This window comes from Centruroides sculpturatus, unplaced genomic scaffold, assembly GCF_000671375.1.
Source record: "Centruroides sculpturatus isolate CEXI.00-Female unplaced genomic scaffold, Cexi_2.0 scaffold800, whole genome shotgun sequence".
In the NCBI taxonomy this organism is placed as follows: Eukaryota; Metazoa; Arthropoda; class Arachnida; order Scorpiones; family Buthidae; genus Centruroides; species Centruroides sculpturatus.
Genome location: NW_019385047.1, coordinates 337,660 through 354,126, shown reverse-complemented (window position 1 = coordinate 354,126; position 16,467 = coordinate 337,660). Strand labels below are relative to the sequence as shown.

Sequence of the window (16,467 nt, the reverse complement as noted above, 5' to 3'; positions counted from 1 at the left end):
AACTTGTAGAACTAATATTATTCAGCATTAAAAATTGTAAATAAAAATGTTGAGGCTAGAACACACATTTTAAAGTTACAAATCAGTGTGTTGTATCACCCTCTATCGTGGTTGCATCAGCTAATATTCAGAATGCGTCATGGCTTTTCTTAATCAGCGCAATGCATAGTGGTCAAACATCATGAAAACCACTACATGAATTTCACTTTGTGGTCTTTTTGATTTAGTCACATGTTGTGGCTGTTTCTACAAGTATCACAACACAAATATTGCATTGCGGATGATTTAAAGAGATTATGTGTTGTTGATGTTTTTTTCACTTAATCGAACGTTTTCATTCTTTGAGCCTATCTCATACACACACACTTACACTTAAAAGCAGTACACTGGAATTGTTCTTTCTCTCGAGCAGAACTATAATAAAACTGTGTTTAAAGAATTTAAAATTGACTAATAAATTAATTAATTTTCAATGTTTTGGCTCTATTACTTAAACATTTTCATTGTGTATCCTGAAATAGGACTTGATTGATGGGAGAAGGGAAAGTGATCTCACACACAATCAAGCACCTTTAAACTCCAGCAATACTAAATGTGATCTGCAAAATGAGTGATGGCTCCCAACAAGACTTTCTATAGAAAACTGGGCACCTACTTAGATGTGAGATATGTAAACAAATTTCTGAAAACTCCATATGGCCAGCTTGCTGACAAGGCACACCCACAACCAGCTACCAGTGTTCATTTGTTTTATCTACTTCGATTGGTGAACCAAGTCTTGAATACTGTTGATTGGTTAGTGACATAAGCAAATTCAAACCTCACCAGAAAGAATCTCATTCACTATTGCTAGAACTAATGAATCCACGAAATGCTGATAATCCATAAAAACTGTTTTAGTTTTTAAATTAAACTTGGAAATTCTCAAAATTTGAAGATTTGCCTATTAAATATCTAAATGAATGATATATTTTTTGATAAATGTCCTCTGCAGTGACTGATTTGATAATATAGGATACCAATACAAAATACCATCATTTTTTCCAACTGATTTAATTCACACAGTTTAATCAATGTAAGTGAGGAAAGGAAGTAATTTCAAACTGATCTAGCTGCAAGGATCTGGAATAAATTCAGATTCATATTCCTTGTAGTGAAAGGAACACGAAACAATTTTGAATAACAAACTTTTCATTAGCAATAAATGTTAAAAAGATTTTAAAGTTTTTATTGCAAATACATTCCAATGTATTACAATATATTACTATACGTAGACAATTCTTCCACATTTCTATTTTATTTGATACAATAAAGTTTATTGCTTCATTGTTTCATGAGAATAGTAAACATGGAATTGCTTATTGATTTTTGAATACATTTATGCTAATGCTCTATGTAATAATGAAAATATATGAATGCCATTCTGCGGCCTCAGAAAGACTGAGAACTAAATAGAAATAAATTTAGGACAGTATAAAAACAGTAATTCTTGTAATTAAATGATGAATCAAATTTAGTTATCATTATTTACTGTTTTTGTATGTCATAAAAAGCTTTATCAAAGTAATTTTTAAAATTTATTTTATAGAACTTAAATGGACAGTAAATTCTGTTAATTTTTTTAAAACTCTTTCTATCCTGCAGGTATTAAGAGAGCCTTTTTTTTTCATATCCTTCAGCAGAGACTGGATATGAGACACAAAGACTAATGCATCTGGGTCAATTCATCCTGTAAATTTTTGAGCTGACCTAGACTCAAACCTAGATCTTTAGAGCAACAGGTTCATCATATCTATCATGTAGATACATATATTTATTGAATATTGTTCATTACAACAAATATGAAAGTATTTTATCGATGCATTATTGTTTAATTAAAATGCTATCTTAAATAAATTGTTATTAATGGAGCAGATATTTTGGGAAGATTGAGTTCAAAAAAAAAAAANAAAAAAAAAAAAAAAAAAAAAAAAAAAAAAAAAAAAAAAAAAAAAAAAAAAAAAAAAAAAAAAAAAAAAACACTATTTGCCAAATATAAAAAGATTTAACACAATAATTCCTAGCAAGGGAAATTTGTAAGCAATAGTGTTTATAAGTATCTTCTTTTAAATGCTGATTATTAACTTGTAAGAAGTTGTTAACATTTAAAGTCTAAGACAATCAAGAAGTATTCAATTTTTATTAGTAAAATTTATAAACAATTTCATTAGATACTGTATATGCAAGAGACGACAATAATAAATTAAATTGATTGAGATACAGGCTTTGAACTCATATGCAACAATAGATGGCAGAAATATAAAACAATATCAATTTTACAACAACAACCAGTGAAATAGAGTTGAAAATTTTCAGGTTTTTCTAACACAAAATGCAAAAGATAAATTAGATCAATAGGAAAATTATTTAGGATGACATCAGCAATCAAAGAAATTGTATGTTGTCAGAGAACACTTTTAAAACATTAATGTGTTAATATCAATGTCTTAACATTATGTTGGAAGAAACAGAAATGAAGATGCATTCATGCAGCTTAGGAAAACCTAGAAAGCAAAGCTGATTATTTCACTCTTGTATAGTAATGTGAGGATCGGACTGAATAATATAACTTTAAATAAATAAGCTTAATTTAAATTAAATATATTTATTAAAATTAAACAAAGAAAAGATCCATTTTTCGAGATGTTACAAAAAAGGATGTACACATTTCCTTCCCACAGAGCTGTTTCCTATCTCTCAGGAACCTGAAAAATGAATCATGAGGAACTTATCCTAAAAAATCGGTGATTGGCGAAAATCAGTAACGTGACGAAAGGTATAAAAGAGGGGTGACGACGAGAAAAAGGGGTCAGTTTGTCATCACCGTCCGTGAAAGGGAACCGCAGAGCCGCCAATCCTCTAACCCGTCATCACCTTACCGTCTGCTCCGACCATTATCACCGAGATCCCGTGCTGATCCTCATTGCCTCCATCCGTTCTTAACGACCCAAGGGACCAGAATTTGTCCAATCAGGCAACAAACCATTCGATCCCCTGCTCGTAGAGGTATGACAATCATTAATGCAAACTCTCTCTCGGCACATTTCCCTCCACTTCCGTGTGTCCACTCGAGATAAGCTCAATGTATATATGTTAGTTATGTTATTGTCTAAATAAATCTTTGTTTTGTTGTTAATTGGTGTTTATAATTCGAGTATCGCCAACGTCTTACTGACGACCCCTCTCACCTCCTCCACTCGACCTGACAAAAGAATCCAGACTTTCTGGGATAGAAAAACATAAACAAGCCATCTACTGACCAGTGGGCAGTTCTCATCAAACTGTTGCCTATCAAAAAGAGGTACAACTTCGTCCTACCTCAGGCTACCCACAGTAATGTTTACATATTTAACCTTTGCTATTTGTACTACTTTTAACTAAACCTAGTGAACTATAGTAAAACCTATCCAAAACGAAACCTGCCTAAACATGAAAAATTCTTCGGAACAGCAATTTTCTATGGTAAATAAAAAAAAAATCTATTCAAAACAGAAACCTGCCAAACTGGAAAAAATATTCAGCACTACACAATTCCAGTTTACATTTCATTGTATACTGATGAGATGATTGTTTCAAAAATACACAAGACTAAATTTTGAAAGATACAGTCATTTGATCAGTTTATTAAGAAAACAACCCAAGGTAAGCTTGCCATAGAGAACAACAACAGGACTCTTCTGAAATTAATTTTTATTTGTCTTCTATATCTTGCATCTTGTTGGTTGCTTTGATAAATATCACAACACTAAAGTAAAATACGAGATTATTTTTCACTGTTTTATGAGAATGAAGTTAAGTTTATTCATTGATCCCTGTGATTATGTACAGTCAGTTCTGATAGACGAAAGAATGAATTCTCTTGTTGAATTTTTGTTACTCTGTGATAATTGTGGGGAGTTACAATATATTTTTGATGATAGCTATGACCTAAAATAATGCCAATTATTGTAAATTTCTTCTCACAAATTGTTGGTTATGCAAAACCAACCTTTTAATAATTTATAATTTTTAGTTAATACCATCTATGTTTTCCACTATTCATTTCTGCATGTGTAAGAACTGTATTACTGGTAATGTAATAATTTTTGAAAAGCAAATATTTATTTGTATGTAGTTTTATGTAAATTTGTATTTTTATATATTAAAGACAGAAGCATCAAAAATTTTTATTTAAACCATAAAAGTAGTTTACATTGTCTATCTTTTAAATTATTATTTTACAGCCCTTTACAATTTTTAAAATGTATTACAGCACCACGTTGGGCAGATTGGCAGTTTGTTTCTAAACCTGCATCACCTATAGTACAATCAATGACAATTTTAGTTGAAAAAATGGAAAGCATTTATTTCAATGAACATTTAGGAGTGCTAAAACTGGCTACTTCTTACTCCAGGCAACTAAAAATTAGATCATGCTCTATTTTTCAGAGGATGAAACTTTTGCTTTTCATAATAGAAACAGGGTCAACTGGTCACAGAGAATTAAACAATCACTAGTGCATTAGTTTTTGCATTCAGAGTCAAAATTTAAAAATTAATGTTAATTTGTAGTAAACCAGCAGCCTTTTAAAAATTTGCATATATAGTTATACTTGTGCCTCATATTTTAATCAACCACAATGTTTAAATAGGCAAAAAATCATAATAAACAATTTTGTATTTTTCATCCTCTTCAGAAAATCCAAAAATTGGATTCATTTGTTTAATGTTAAAGAATATCTTAAATCAGACAATAGACAAAATATTCTGTGACATTAAATAAAATGATCATGTATATGGGGTGGTCAAGAATAGGAGCACTATAATTAGAAAAGGAAAATCATAATAGACAGAGAAACAGTTTTGTTAGAAAGTAAAACAAACCTAATTTATAATTAGATTTTTATTTGACTGCTAATGTGACTTTAGTGTCAACTTTATACAGTTTCGTACAGAACGTTTTTCCAGATTCTTTTATCATTTTCTCAGCAGTTTTGGTCCAAATATTTTAAATTTGCACAGAGCATCACATTTTCTTACTCAACTTCTTGTATTCAGCCTTGCTTACAGCCCAAAATGCACTACTAGTTGACACTGAGAATTTGATAGATTCTCTTCTTTGTTAACAAACTCTATTGAGTTTCTTCAAATGTTCAAAAACTGTTTGTAGTTTACTTTAGCTCTATCAAACCAAACAATATTGAATGATAGTCTTTCTTCTCATAAAATGACACAAGATACTTGTTGATGCACTCTTCCTGGTATATATCACCATTGATAGTGCCAATTGACTGACACATTACCATCTTCAACAATGACTTGCAAAACCATAAAATTCCAGAGGAAATTTCTCCTTCAGGATAACTATTTGTGTGAGCTTAAATTCTACTCTTAGAATCTCACAAAAATTCTATACCATGAATTTGACTGGAATCCCTGAGATGCAGGTCTCATCATCCATAATAAAAATCCACCACTTGGCACAAAGCTTTCTTGCTGCTTTAGTGACTCATTCAGTTTGATTTTCTTTGTTCTTTGGAGCCTTTGCTTTTTCCTTGACCTTACACCAAGTGTCTTTTTGGCTCTGAAGATCATTCCAGTATGTGTTTTCAGTTTTTTGGCATTTTGGCACTGAGAGAGGGATGGCTTTTTCTTCAACTCATTTAAAACACTACATTAAACCACTGGAGTGTTTACAGTTAGTTTATAACCTGGAATAGGCTTATATATATAGCTGTATTCCTCTCAGTGTATTGTTTAATAACTTTATAGACCATCCTTGAAGGCTAATGTTACTCCTGAAAGTGTTTCAGTATCTTTTGTTTATCATGTTGATTAACTTTGAAGCATCAGTTTTAGCTGTGCTTAAAACTGATGCTTTGCAGCACTCATTTTAAATGCATTGGAATGATTATAAGCATAAATTACAACAATAATAAACTGATTCTAAAACATGCCAAAATTTGCTTGCTTAAGTTTTGTTACTAGGTAATAGCAAGTGACCGATTAAGTGTGCCCCTATTTCTAACAACCCTTAATATATGAAGGTTTGATAGAACTTTCATACAATTATAGAAACTTTCTGTAAAAATGCATAGAATCTGAGTTACAATATTTGCAGAGATGCATTCATGGTCTTAGACCAGTGATTTTCAACTGGGTGCCACATAACATACTGATAAGCAGCACAACACTTTCTATATGTATTATTATAAGTTATTGTATATTCATAAATAATTTATAATTTTAATTACATAACACCTTTATAATCATGTCATTAAAAATACTGTGTGTACAATTAAAAATTTTTTAATACCTATTATAAATGCATATATAAAGCATATAAAGGAAGAGGAGTGATACAAGAAAAAAATTCAGCATCAAGTTGCATAATTTTCCTGATGAAAAACACTTATGTTTAAGAAATACTAACTTGTAAGACACATTAGCATAAAGTTAAAACTGTTCCTGGAACATCTGTTACAAGACATCATTAAAAAATAACTTTTTATGCTATCATCATTTTATTGGGCTGCAATTTAAAAAAATTGTAGACCTATAAATTTCCACTGTTGTACATCCATCTGTCATTCTTTCCTTAATCTCAAGAACAAAGTTAGATAGATGGAAAACAAGACCAGATATTGAAACTGTAGGGAAAGGAGGCCCCAATTAACTATGTACAAACTTCTAATGCAAACCAGAAGTCATGTTATTTCAATTCAAAAATTTTCCCCTGAAAGGCATTAGATAGATGACTGGCATAACTCTATTGTAAAAAGAAAAGCATGATGTACAGGGGCAAGACACTACCAATTTGAGATTGAGAGCATATATTTTAAATTAAATAAATTAATAATTTTGCAGCCTGGCATTGTGACATTACAATAAATAATTGCTTGTATTACATTGCTGTGGATAATGCCACACAGTGAAATATGAATATTTTTATATGAATTTGTCATGTAATGTCTATCTATGCTGTTACATTTGTTTTCAGTTTTGTGATGTTATAGTAGGTACAGATGATGAGATATCATCATCATGTTTTGAGTCAACTTCATTAGTCTTGGTGGTAAATAGCTGGATTGTCACTGAAACACTGGCTGGATTGATGTGTGTTGTCATCTATTGTATGTATCTTGTGATGGTAGATGTGTTTGTAATGCAGTAATCATATCTAAGCCAGTACTGTATTTGCCACTGGTGACCAAAAGAGACTGTGGTCATTTTTCAAACATGATCCTACACAGCTAATCTTGCAGTTAGGCAGAGGCCTAATCCCTAACAGGACCTTGTTAACTTGAGTGATATCTGAGCTTGTCTTAAGATAAGAACTTGTCACAACTATTTTTTCCTCTTCAGCAAAGTGAGTATGCTTATATACCTAAAGCCAGGTGTTTACAGATCAGTTGCCCTTTACACTGTTCAGCAGTCATCTACTCTAGATCAGATGCTGCTTGTGAGTCCTTTTTTTGCTTCTTTCTTCCCATAGATCCTACTTGCATGGGTGCTAAAGCTCACGCTCTGCTGTCATTGCTTTATGGTTTATTAGAACTAATGGGCTCTTCACTAAAACAAAGTGGTAAACTAGTAAGAGTAGTGACTTCACAACTATAATCACAAAATAAATCAGATGTATCTTCTGAATAGTTAAACTATAAATTTTGACATTAAAGTTGAATAATTATGTTAAAAAATCCTATGTTTTGTTTTGATATGGCATATTTTTCAAGAGAAACTATTTATCCAGCTTTTTCATTTCAAGGATCTGGTCACTTTACGTTTATTGTAATTGTGGCTTATTGTTATTAGTTATCTAATATTATCAAAATTAGCATGTTTCAAAACACAAATTAAACATTATAAAACTTTTGTTTATTTCAATCAGAAATTCACTTATAATTATCATTATGTTACTAATGATAAGTTTGAATTTACTTAGGTAATAACAACAATCAATTGACAAAACAGATAACAGTTGTAAATTATTTCATGTCATTCTAATAAAAAAGATAACTATCAGATTCAATTTACATTAAATCATCCAATCATATAAGATTTTTTACTTTGTGATAAATTTTAAACATTTGTTTTAATCTTGCATTCAATACTGTATACTTTACTTCTTACATTTTGGCAATTTATCAAATATTTCAATTCAAAATATTCTGATTACAACTATTAATTTAATGGAGTGTAAATACATACACATCTACTTATAAGCACTTGAGTTACAAACTCATTTTCAGATAAACTAATTCCAAAATGTTACTAAAAGTAGCTATCATCATAATATGTTTTACTTTAAGCTATATTAAAGCATTTGTTGTAATTTGTATATTTGATGAAGTTGAATTTGTTTTCATCAAAATCAAATTAAATTATACCTTGTAATGTATACAGAGTGTGCAAGAAGTCATGTCACTCCCCACATTATATTGTACTTGTCCAGAACATCAGTATGAGTTCCATTATGATCACAGCAGTCAGCTATGGCACTAAGTTCACTTAAATGTTTTGCAAGAATAATGTGGTGTTAGAATAGAAAATGTTCCTATTAATGCACTCTTCAACACTTCTGACTTTCACCATAATGAAACCACAGGTACTTGGACAAACTGGTGGATTGGCCTTAAATCCAAAGCATCCACAGAACCTCTCCCATGGTCACCAAGAAGAGTCAAATCAACAGTGCTACTAGACAACAGAAATGCAACAACAGCATTTTTGCTTCTCACACCAGATTATCTCCACAGAACATCTCAGTGAACTTGGTGGCATATCAGACTCTGCCCTGATCTGCTCTGCTCATACTAATGTTCTGGACAAGTATAAGATTGGTTCTGACATATAATACATTCTGGTATCTTTTTACAGAAAAAAACCTATTTTATTATTGTTTACCATTTATAGAAAAAAAATATATTATTACCATTTTTGATGTAAATGTCCATCATCAATGACATAAAACAATTCATTCAAACATGAATCATTCCAGAAATATGAGTTTCAAACAAGAATATTCAGATGAATCTTTAGTAAATGTAAGCTCTAATGAATCAGTATGCTTCATATCTTTTAACAATTTTATTATGTATTCACACTATAAATATATATTGTAAACAGTCAAAACTTATAATAATTCAAAATATTCAGTTTTATTATTACTGAAATAAAGAATTATTAAAACTGCTGTTTGGAATATTTCATACTTTGCCTTCAAACTATTTTAGCATAATGCATATATCAAAATATTTCAATAACAACTTAATCAACACCTGATCACTCGCTGAGAGATTTATTAATAAAACAAACGTTTTCAATCCAATCAATGGATCATCCTCAGGTTATATGAAACATTTCAAAAAATAGAATATGTTGGGGTTACTACTAGAAACCTAGGTGTAAGGATAAAAGAGCACAGATATGATATTAGAAAAGGTTCTAATGCCACAGTATTGGCTCAAATGGCACAAACGGAAGGTTCAATATTACGATGGATGAAGCGGAAATCCTGAAACAGGTACACTCTCCGACTTTGGCAAGAATGACTGAAAAGTTAGAAATTTATAGAAGCAAATTTAAAGGAAATTGCATCAACGCAAGAGATGCAGAGGGACTTCCTTCCATCTGGAAGTTTGCAATTAAAAACTTAAAATAAGAACAGGAACTTTAATAATATTTGTAGTAAAAACTCTGTATAGTTAAGTAGAAAAACTCAGTATAGTTAAGTAAGCAATAATAATATTTAGTATTAACAGTTTGTCTATTAAGTTAGAGGTAGTAACATTTAGTATTCACAATTTGTTTGTTATTTTTGACTATTTTTATTTTATTTTTAGTATTAGCAGCATTTGTATTAATTTTATTATTTAAAAACATTTTTTAATAGCGTATATGTTAACGGTTATTAATATTTATATTTTGTATTTTGAACTTCTTGTTCTATTTTTTGAAATGTTCCATATAACCTGAGGATGATCCATTGATTGGATTGAAAACGTTTGTTTTATTAATAAATCTCTCAGCGAGTGATCAGGTGTTGATTAAGTTATTATTTTCTGCTGAGTATGCTTCGGTTGTTTATTTCAATAACTTATGCTACATTTGGTTATTAAATCAAATTATTAAATAAAGGCAAAATAATTTTAATTATTAATAACAGTAAATAATTTAAATAGCAGTAAAATGATTTTTATAAAATTATTTCACATACAGGTTTTGGAAGTCTCATTAGGAATAACTGAATAATTTACACATTTGTATGTTGTGTGTGATTTTAATATGAAAATTACAACCACTTATACCTTGCAAAAGACTAATGAATAAATTAAAATATAAAGAAAGTAAACCAATATAAGGAAATCGTATTTATATCAATATCATTATAAAATTAAATAAATTATTATTCTGCATAAAAAAATTTAATAACTTTACAAGTGTTTGAATCAATATAAAACAATGCCAAAAATGGAAACTGAAAACAATTTTAGTTTGAAACTTACTTCAATTTAGTTATATTTGAATATTGAAAACTTTGCTAATATTACAATTTTTTCATGCAAATCAAGTACTTCACAAAAGGAGTCTTAGCAGGAAAACTAGCTTAGTTAATTTGCATATTAAATATGCTTTTAATGATATAATTATTGTAAAAACAGAATGCTAAACAATTAAATGTCTTTCTATTGCCAATTATGAAAGATTAATTTTCTTACCTTCTGCAGTGATATCAACATCATCTATCTTATCAATATCATCATCTCGTAAACATTCTTCCTCAGTCATTTCTGTTTTCTCATTATTAATAATTTCTGTGCTTTCCTTTGTTTCATCAACAGCTTTATCCTGCTCTTCAGTTTCTGCTAGGCCTGTATCTTGTTCTTCAGAGCTATGCTGTTCTTCTTGATCCTGAGAAATATTTTCTGATTCCTGCTTCTCTGTTTTTTCAGCTTTATCATCCGAAGTAACTGACTCATTTTGTTCCTTCTCATCTGATTTTTCGGATTTTTTAGAATCTGAATTTTTCTATGGTAAATTTAAAATGAAGAAACAGAAATTCATAAAATCAGAAAAATAATTGATATTAAAAATTTTCAGTAATTTTTAATTTCCTACATTATAGTTCATATTGTTATTAAACACAAAAAAAATAAAAAATAATAAAAAAACAGCTAATTAAGGAAACCAACAAAAATTATGTGTTTGTTCAATAATAATTTCTGGTACCAAGATAAATAGAATTTTTGAACAGTTCATATTAACATATAATTTCTATATCTTATATCTTAAAATAAAAATTTAGATGATAACTATCATCACCAATAGTGTACTTAATTACATTAAGACATTTTTATAGCTTGATTAAATAATATGCTATACATATATATAGCACATTATTTAATATTAATAAATTATTTATAGCTAGTTACTTTTTATTCAAATTAAAAAACAAAATCAAGCTATAAAAATGTCTATATATATTACAAAAGTTTGTGAAAAACTTGGTACCATGTTTGACAAAAGAAATAAATTGCTGCTAAATTTTTCAAAACCAAATGAACTGAACTGTTTTTGGCACTTGCAATTAAACCATCTTCAGCAAACAAAATCAGGTCTAGAATATTCTGGTAGAGCTGCTTCGGTACAGATGAGATTAAAACAGTTAGAGCAGTTTCAGAGTTAGACATGATTATTTTGACTACCAGGTTTAGTAGTATTTCCATCTAGTTGAACTACTGTTTACTAATACTGATTGAAAATTTATCATCATCTGTGTGATTCATGCAAAATTCAAGCTGAATGTGCAGCTTCAGCACAATTCTTTGTGCAATTTTGACCAATGATAAGATATTCATAGATATAACAAAAACTAGATTATTCAGTGTTTTAGATAGTCTTTTAAATTAAATTTTTTTCTGATATAATAGATGTTCTATTCAATCACAATTCTTTTGGCTGAAAGTAGGACTTGAGATAAAAATACTCAATTGCCAAAAAATGTAGCAGCAATTTCTCTCTCTTTTATCTCTAATTATTATTATGTTGGGTTTAGTAGGTAATACTCGGTTTAAACCGGTGGCTGTGTACTATGCCGGACCAGAGTCAAGGCATAGCAACCAAAANTCCCATGGTCACCAAGAAGAGTCAAATCAACAGTGCTACTAGACAACAGAAATGCAACAACAGCATTTTTGCTTCTCACACCAGATTATCTCCACAGAATGTGGGTGTATGGTCACTCTTAGTTTCATTTCTCCCCATAGACCTTACTGGCATGGGTGTCCCTACCAGGAGCTTGTGCTCCAGCCTGCATTGCCCTATGGATCTGTAAAACTACTGGGCTCTCCCACCACGACCAGGTGGTGACCACGGGAGAGTTATTATTATTATTATTATTGTAGCAACAGTATTAATTCAATTGTATAAAATTTATATTATTCTTAGTTTTGTACAGGGTTTGTGTTTAATTGTTGTCAAGTATTACAGTAAAAAAGTATTAAACTTAGATGTGCTCATTGGTTGTAATTACCTACCTTGTAATTGTTAAGAATATGAGTGTTCAATTTACAATGTTCCACTTTTGCATTTGGTTCATATTTGAAGAATTTATAGCACACTTTGCAATAATAACCATGAAGAAGAAGAACTGATGATAAACCTGTTTAAAATGTTTAAAACATTCACTTAGATTTATGTATTGCATAATCAAATTAAATATTTATATATTGGAAATTTTAATGATTTATGAAACTACAACATTAATAAAATTGTGTGTTAAAAAAGCCTTTAAAAGTAGTTTCTATTTTATAAAATTTTATTACTTTTATTAAAAAATTACTTACCAATTGGTTTTTCTTCTTCTTCAACTTTTATTTCATTATTCTAAAATTAAAGAAATAAATTATTCATTATTTTTAAAATAAATCATCATTATTATTAATTATAAAGAAAGATAATATTGGGATAAAGTGGTCATGTTTTTTTTTATTGCTCAATTAAATATTTTTACAATAGCATTCAATTTTCTCATAGAAGTGTGACTTTTGGAGTTTAAGTGTAAGGACATGTTACTAGTTAGTTAAACTGATTTGAATAGTTTTAATTTTATTTTGTGAACATTTTAATTCTCTGAAATGAAACAAAACAACATACATCTGACACATGTTTTGCTGTGTTGTTTGTGAAAAGGTTTAAATGCAATTAAGGAGACATCAGAAATTTGCAAAGTTTACTGACACTATAAAGGTGAAAAAACTTCAATTTTGATTTGCTAAGTTTTGGAGGGATATTTTAGCTTAAATGATGATGAGTGTTCTGGTTGAAGCCAATCCAAAAATTACCACAAGGCTATAAACTAAATGTAAGCCAAAAATGTAAATGCAACCCCCTTAGAAGGCTTGAAAAAGTTCCTAAGATGTATGGGTTCTATGCAAGTTGATAGAAACTGATCTTGCATAACAATTAAGTACTGCTGGATTATTTTTGATTGTCAAAAGAAAGACCCATTTTAAGATTGAGTAATTACTGGAAATAAAAAATGGATATTATACATTTATATTCAATAAAAACAATTTCAGCTAAATCCAACAGAGCCCTCAACACCTACACCAAAAAGTGGACAGACTACACCCAAAAAAGCAATGTTGTGCATATGGTGGGATGTAACGAAAAGTGTGTATTATAAACAAGTAGATCCAAACCAAACCATAAATGCCAACACACACTGTGAACAATTAGACTGTTTAAGCAAAGCATTAAAGGACTAAAGACTGGAGCTAATAACTACAAGGGTATTATACTGCATCATGATAATGCAAGACCACACGTTGCTAAAGTAACTCTAGAAAAAATAAGAGAATTGCAGTAGGAAATTTTGCCTCATCTGCCATATTTTCCAAATTTGGCACACTCAGATTATTATTTGTTTAAATCATTACAGAATTATTTAGACAGAAAAAAAAAGTTTGTTGAATTGATGAAGTCAAAAATGCTATTGTGGAATATACTGCCTCAAAATCGGAGGACATTTTCAGAAGAGGAATTGAGAAATTGGTAGAAAAACAGCAATTTGTGATACAACAAAATGGATCATACATAATTGATTAATTGTTTGTATTTGTAAGTTAAATAAAATGTTAAAATAAACATATGTACAAAGACTTGTTACTCAACCCAATACTTTTGACTTGAGAAGCACATTAATAAACATTATATTTCTTAAAAAGAAATATTAAAATTCAAAACACACATCAATTATCAATGTTAATTTTCTGATTAGTCAGATTAAAATTTACTTGCTGTCTTGTTAAATATTTTTAATTTTCAAAGCTTTACTTACATCTGATTCTTCAACAGGTTCAGAAACAACTTCCTCAATTTTTTCTTCTTCAAGAAGATCTTTAAGCTGTAATTGATAATATTNTTTTTAATTTCTGTAAGATTTTCTTATTTTTTATTAACCCTCAATACTGAAATAATCCCAGGATCCCGGGATCGAATAAGTATAATCCCGAAATCCCGGGATTAGAAATAAGGACCGGGATCGAATTCCCTAATCCCGAGCCAGTAATTTATTTTTGTTCCCAAAGCAAAAAAACTCACTGAAAAGTTGACATTTTGAATCCATTGAGAATGTTAAACAAGTTCATCCACAAAATTATGCATTATTCCAAAAAAAGAATTTCAGGTGATCTTTCAAAAATGATGTTCACTGTATTAGGAATAATGGTAATATTTTAAAAAGTAATAAGGTCTAATAACTCTTATTTTTTGTTAAAACAGTTCAGAAATATTTCAGTTGTACCTGATGTATGATATATTTATATGTAAACTTTCATGACACCAAACACAAAAGATTATATATACAGTAGACTCCCCTGTAACACAGGTTCATATAATACGGATTCATATAAAACGGCGGAAAAATTGCGATTGTATTTGTTAAACACGCTAAAAGAAACCTGTATGATACAGTAAAACGTCATCGCCGACTCGTGTCGTGACAAACAGGTTCAGAAACAACTTCCTCAATTTTTTCTTCTTCAAGAAGATCTTTAAGCTGTAATTGATAATATTATGTAAAAACACAATAAATTTTATTCAATTCAAAAAAATTGTCCAAAATAATAAGGTTAAAATTTTGAACTCTGACATTCTGAATATATAATCATTCATTTGAAAAACATTCAAATGAATATCTTTTCTTTGAAACTGTATGATAGAAATGTCTTAGAACCTTAACATGAAGATCTTAACTAACATATGATTACAATATTGTCAGAAAAAATGAAATTGGATGAATTTTATTTGGTTGCACACTTGATAAACTTACCTTGATACAGGTTATCACAGAAATGTAGTAACCAATAATGATTATGTATGAGGTATCTGAAAATCCCATGATTTCTTAAAAGTAATATGTCAGTGCAAAAGCATATTACTTTTAAAATGCTCAATAGATAACATATTGTACCACTGACTAAGTTGACTGTTGTAAGCTGTTTCCAGCTATTTATTTAGTCTGTCTTCTAAGTAAAGATAAAGTAAACAGATGTATATGGCTTTACTAATTTTTTTGTTGTTGAAAAATGCTCACTTTCTACAGATAGTATATACATTGAAATTTGTGTTAAATGAAGAAAAAATTTTATACACACATCTGAAATGTTAACACAAGCATTTTATAGTGAATGCATGAACTGATTGCCAATGTATGAGTGGCACAAATGTTTTAAGGAGAGATGAATGCTGGTCAAAGATAATTTGTGTTCTGGATGACCACTGACATCAACAAACAATGTATCAGGAGAGTTATAAATAAGGAGTAGTATCTAGAGGCGATGAAAATATTTGAGAGAAACAGTGAGAGAGAATGAGAGCCTGACTTATGGTAGAAGAAACAGATGCTACACCATGACAATACAATATATTCATTACTGTTGATTCATAAGTTTTCTTCAAAAGCATGAGACAATACTCACAACTCAAATACTGGTCAGATCCCGAGTAGAGGATTTGATCCCGGGATCCCGACCACTTTTCAGTCCCAAAAATTTCGGGATTAAGTTTTCCTAATCCCGAGATTTTCGGGATTGACATCATTTTAAAAAAAGTTGCAAAATAGACTGCATGAAGCGAAACATTCAGTGCCAGTGCTTTTAACAAAATTGCTTGCCTATCATTTTAGTTGAAAATACAAGAAGTTTTATTCCAAGCAAGCATCGCAAGCCCGCTAGGTTAATTTCTGCTGCTTGCTTGGAATAAAATTTCTTGTATTTTATATTAAAATGATAGGCAAGCAATTCTGTTAAAAGCACTGGCACTGAACGTTTCGCTTCATGCAGTCTATTTTGCAATTTTTTTAAAATGATGTCAATCCCGAAAATCCCGGGATTAGGAAAACTTAATCCCGAAAATTTTGGGACTGAAAAGTGGTCGGGATCC

The 16,467-nt window shown here is 29.9% G+C and overlaps 1 protein-coding gene across 1 annotated transcript in view; it reads right to left on the bottom strand.

The window, feature by feature from the left end:
• LOC111633882 (DNA ligase 1-like) overlaps positions 1-16,467 on the bottom strand; it is an 88,623-nt gene that overhangs the window by 4,043 nt on the left and 68,113 nt on the right. Inside the window, exons 12-14 of the mRNA XM_023378524.1 lie at positions 15,032-15,082; positions 14,363-14,428; positions 10,740-11,049 (exon numbers count right to left, since the gene is read on the bottom strand). Of these exons, the coding sequence (XP_023234292.1) occupies positions 10,740-11,049; positions 14,363-14,428; positions 15,032-15,082 (427 nt within the window). The remainder of the gene's footprint in view (positions 1-10,739; positions 11,050-14,362; positions 14,429-15,031; positions 15,083-16,467) is intronic.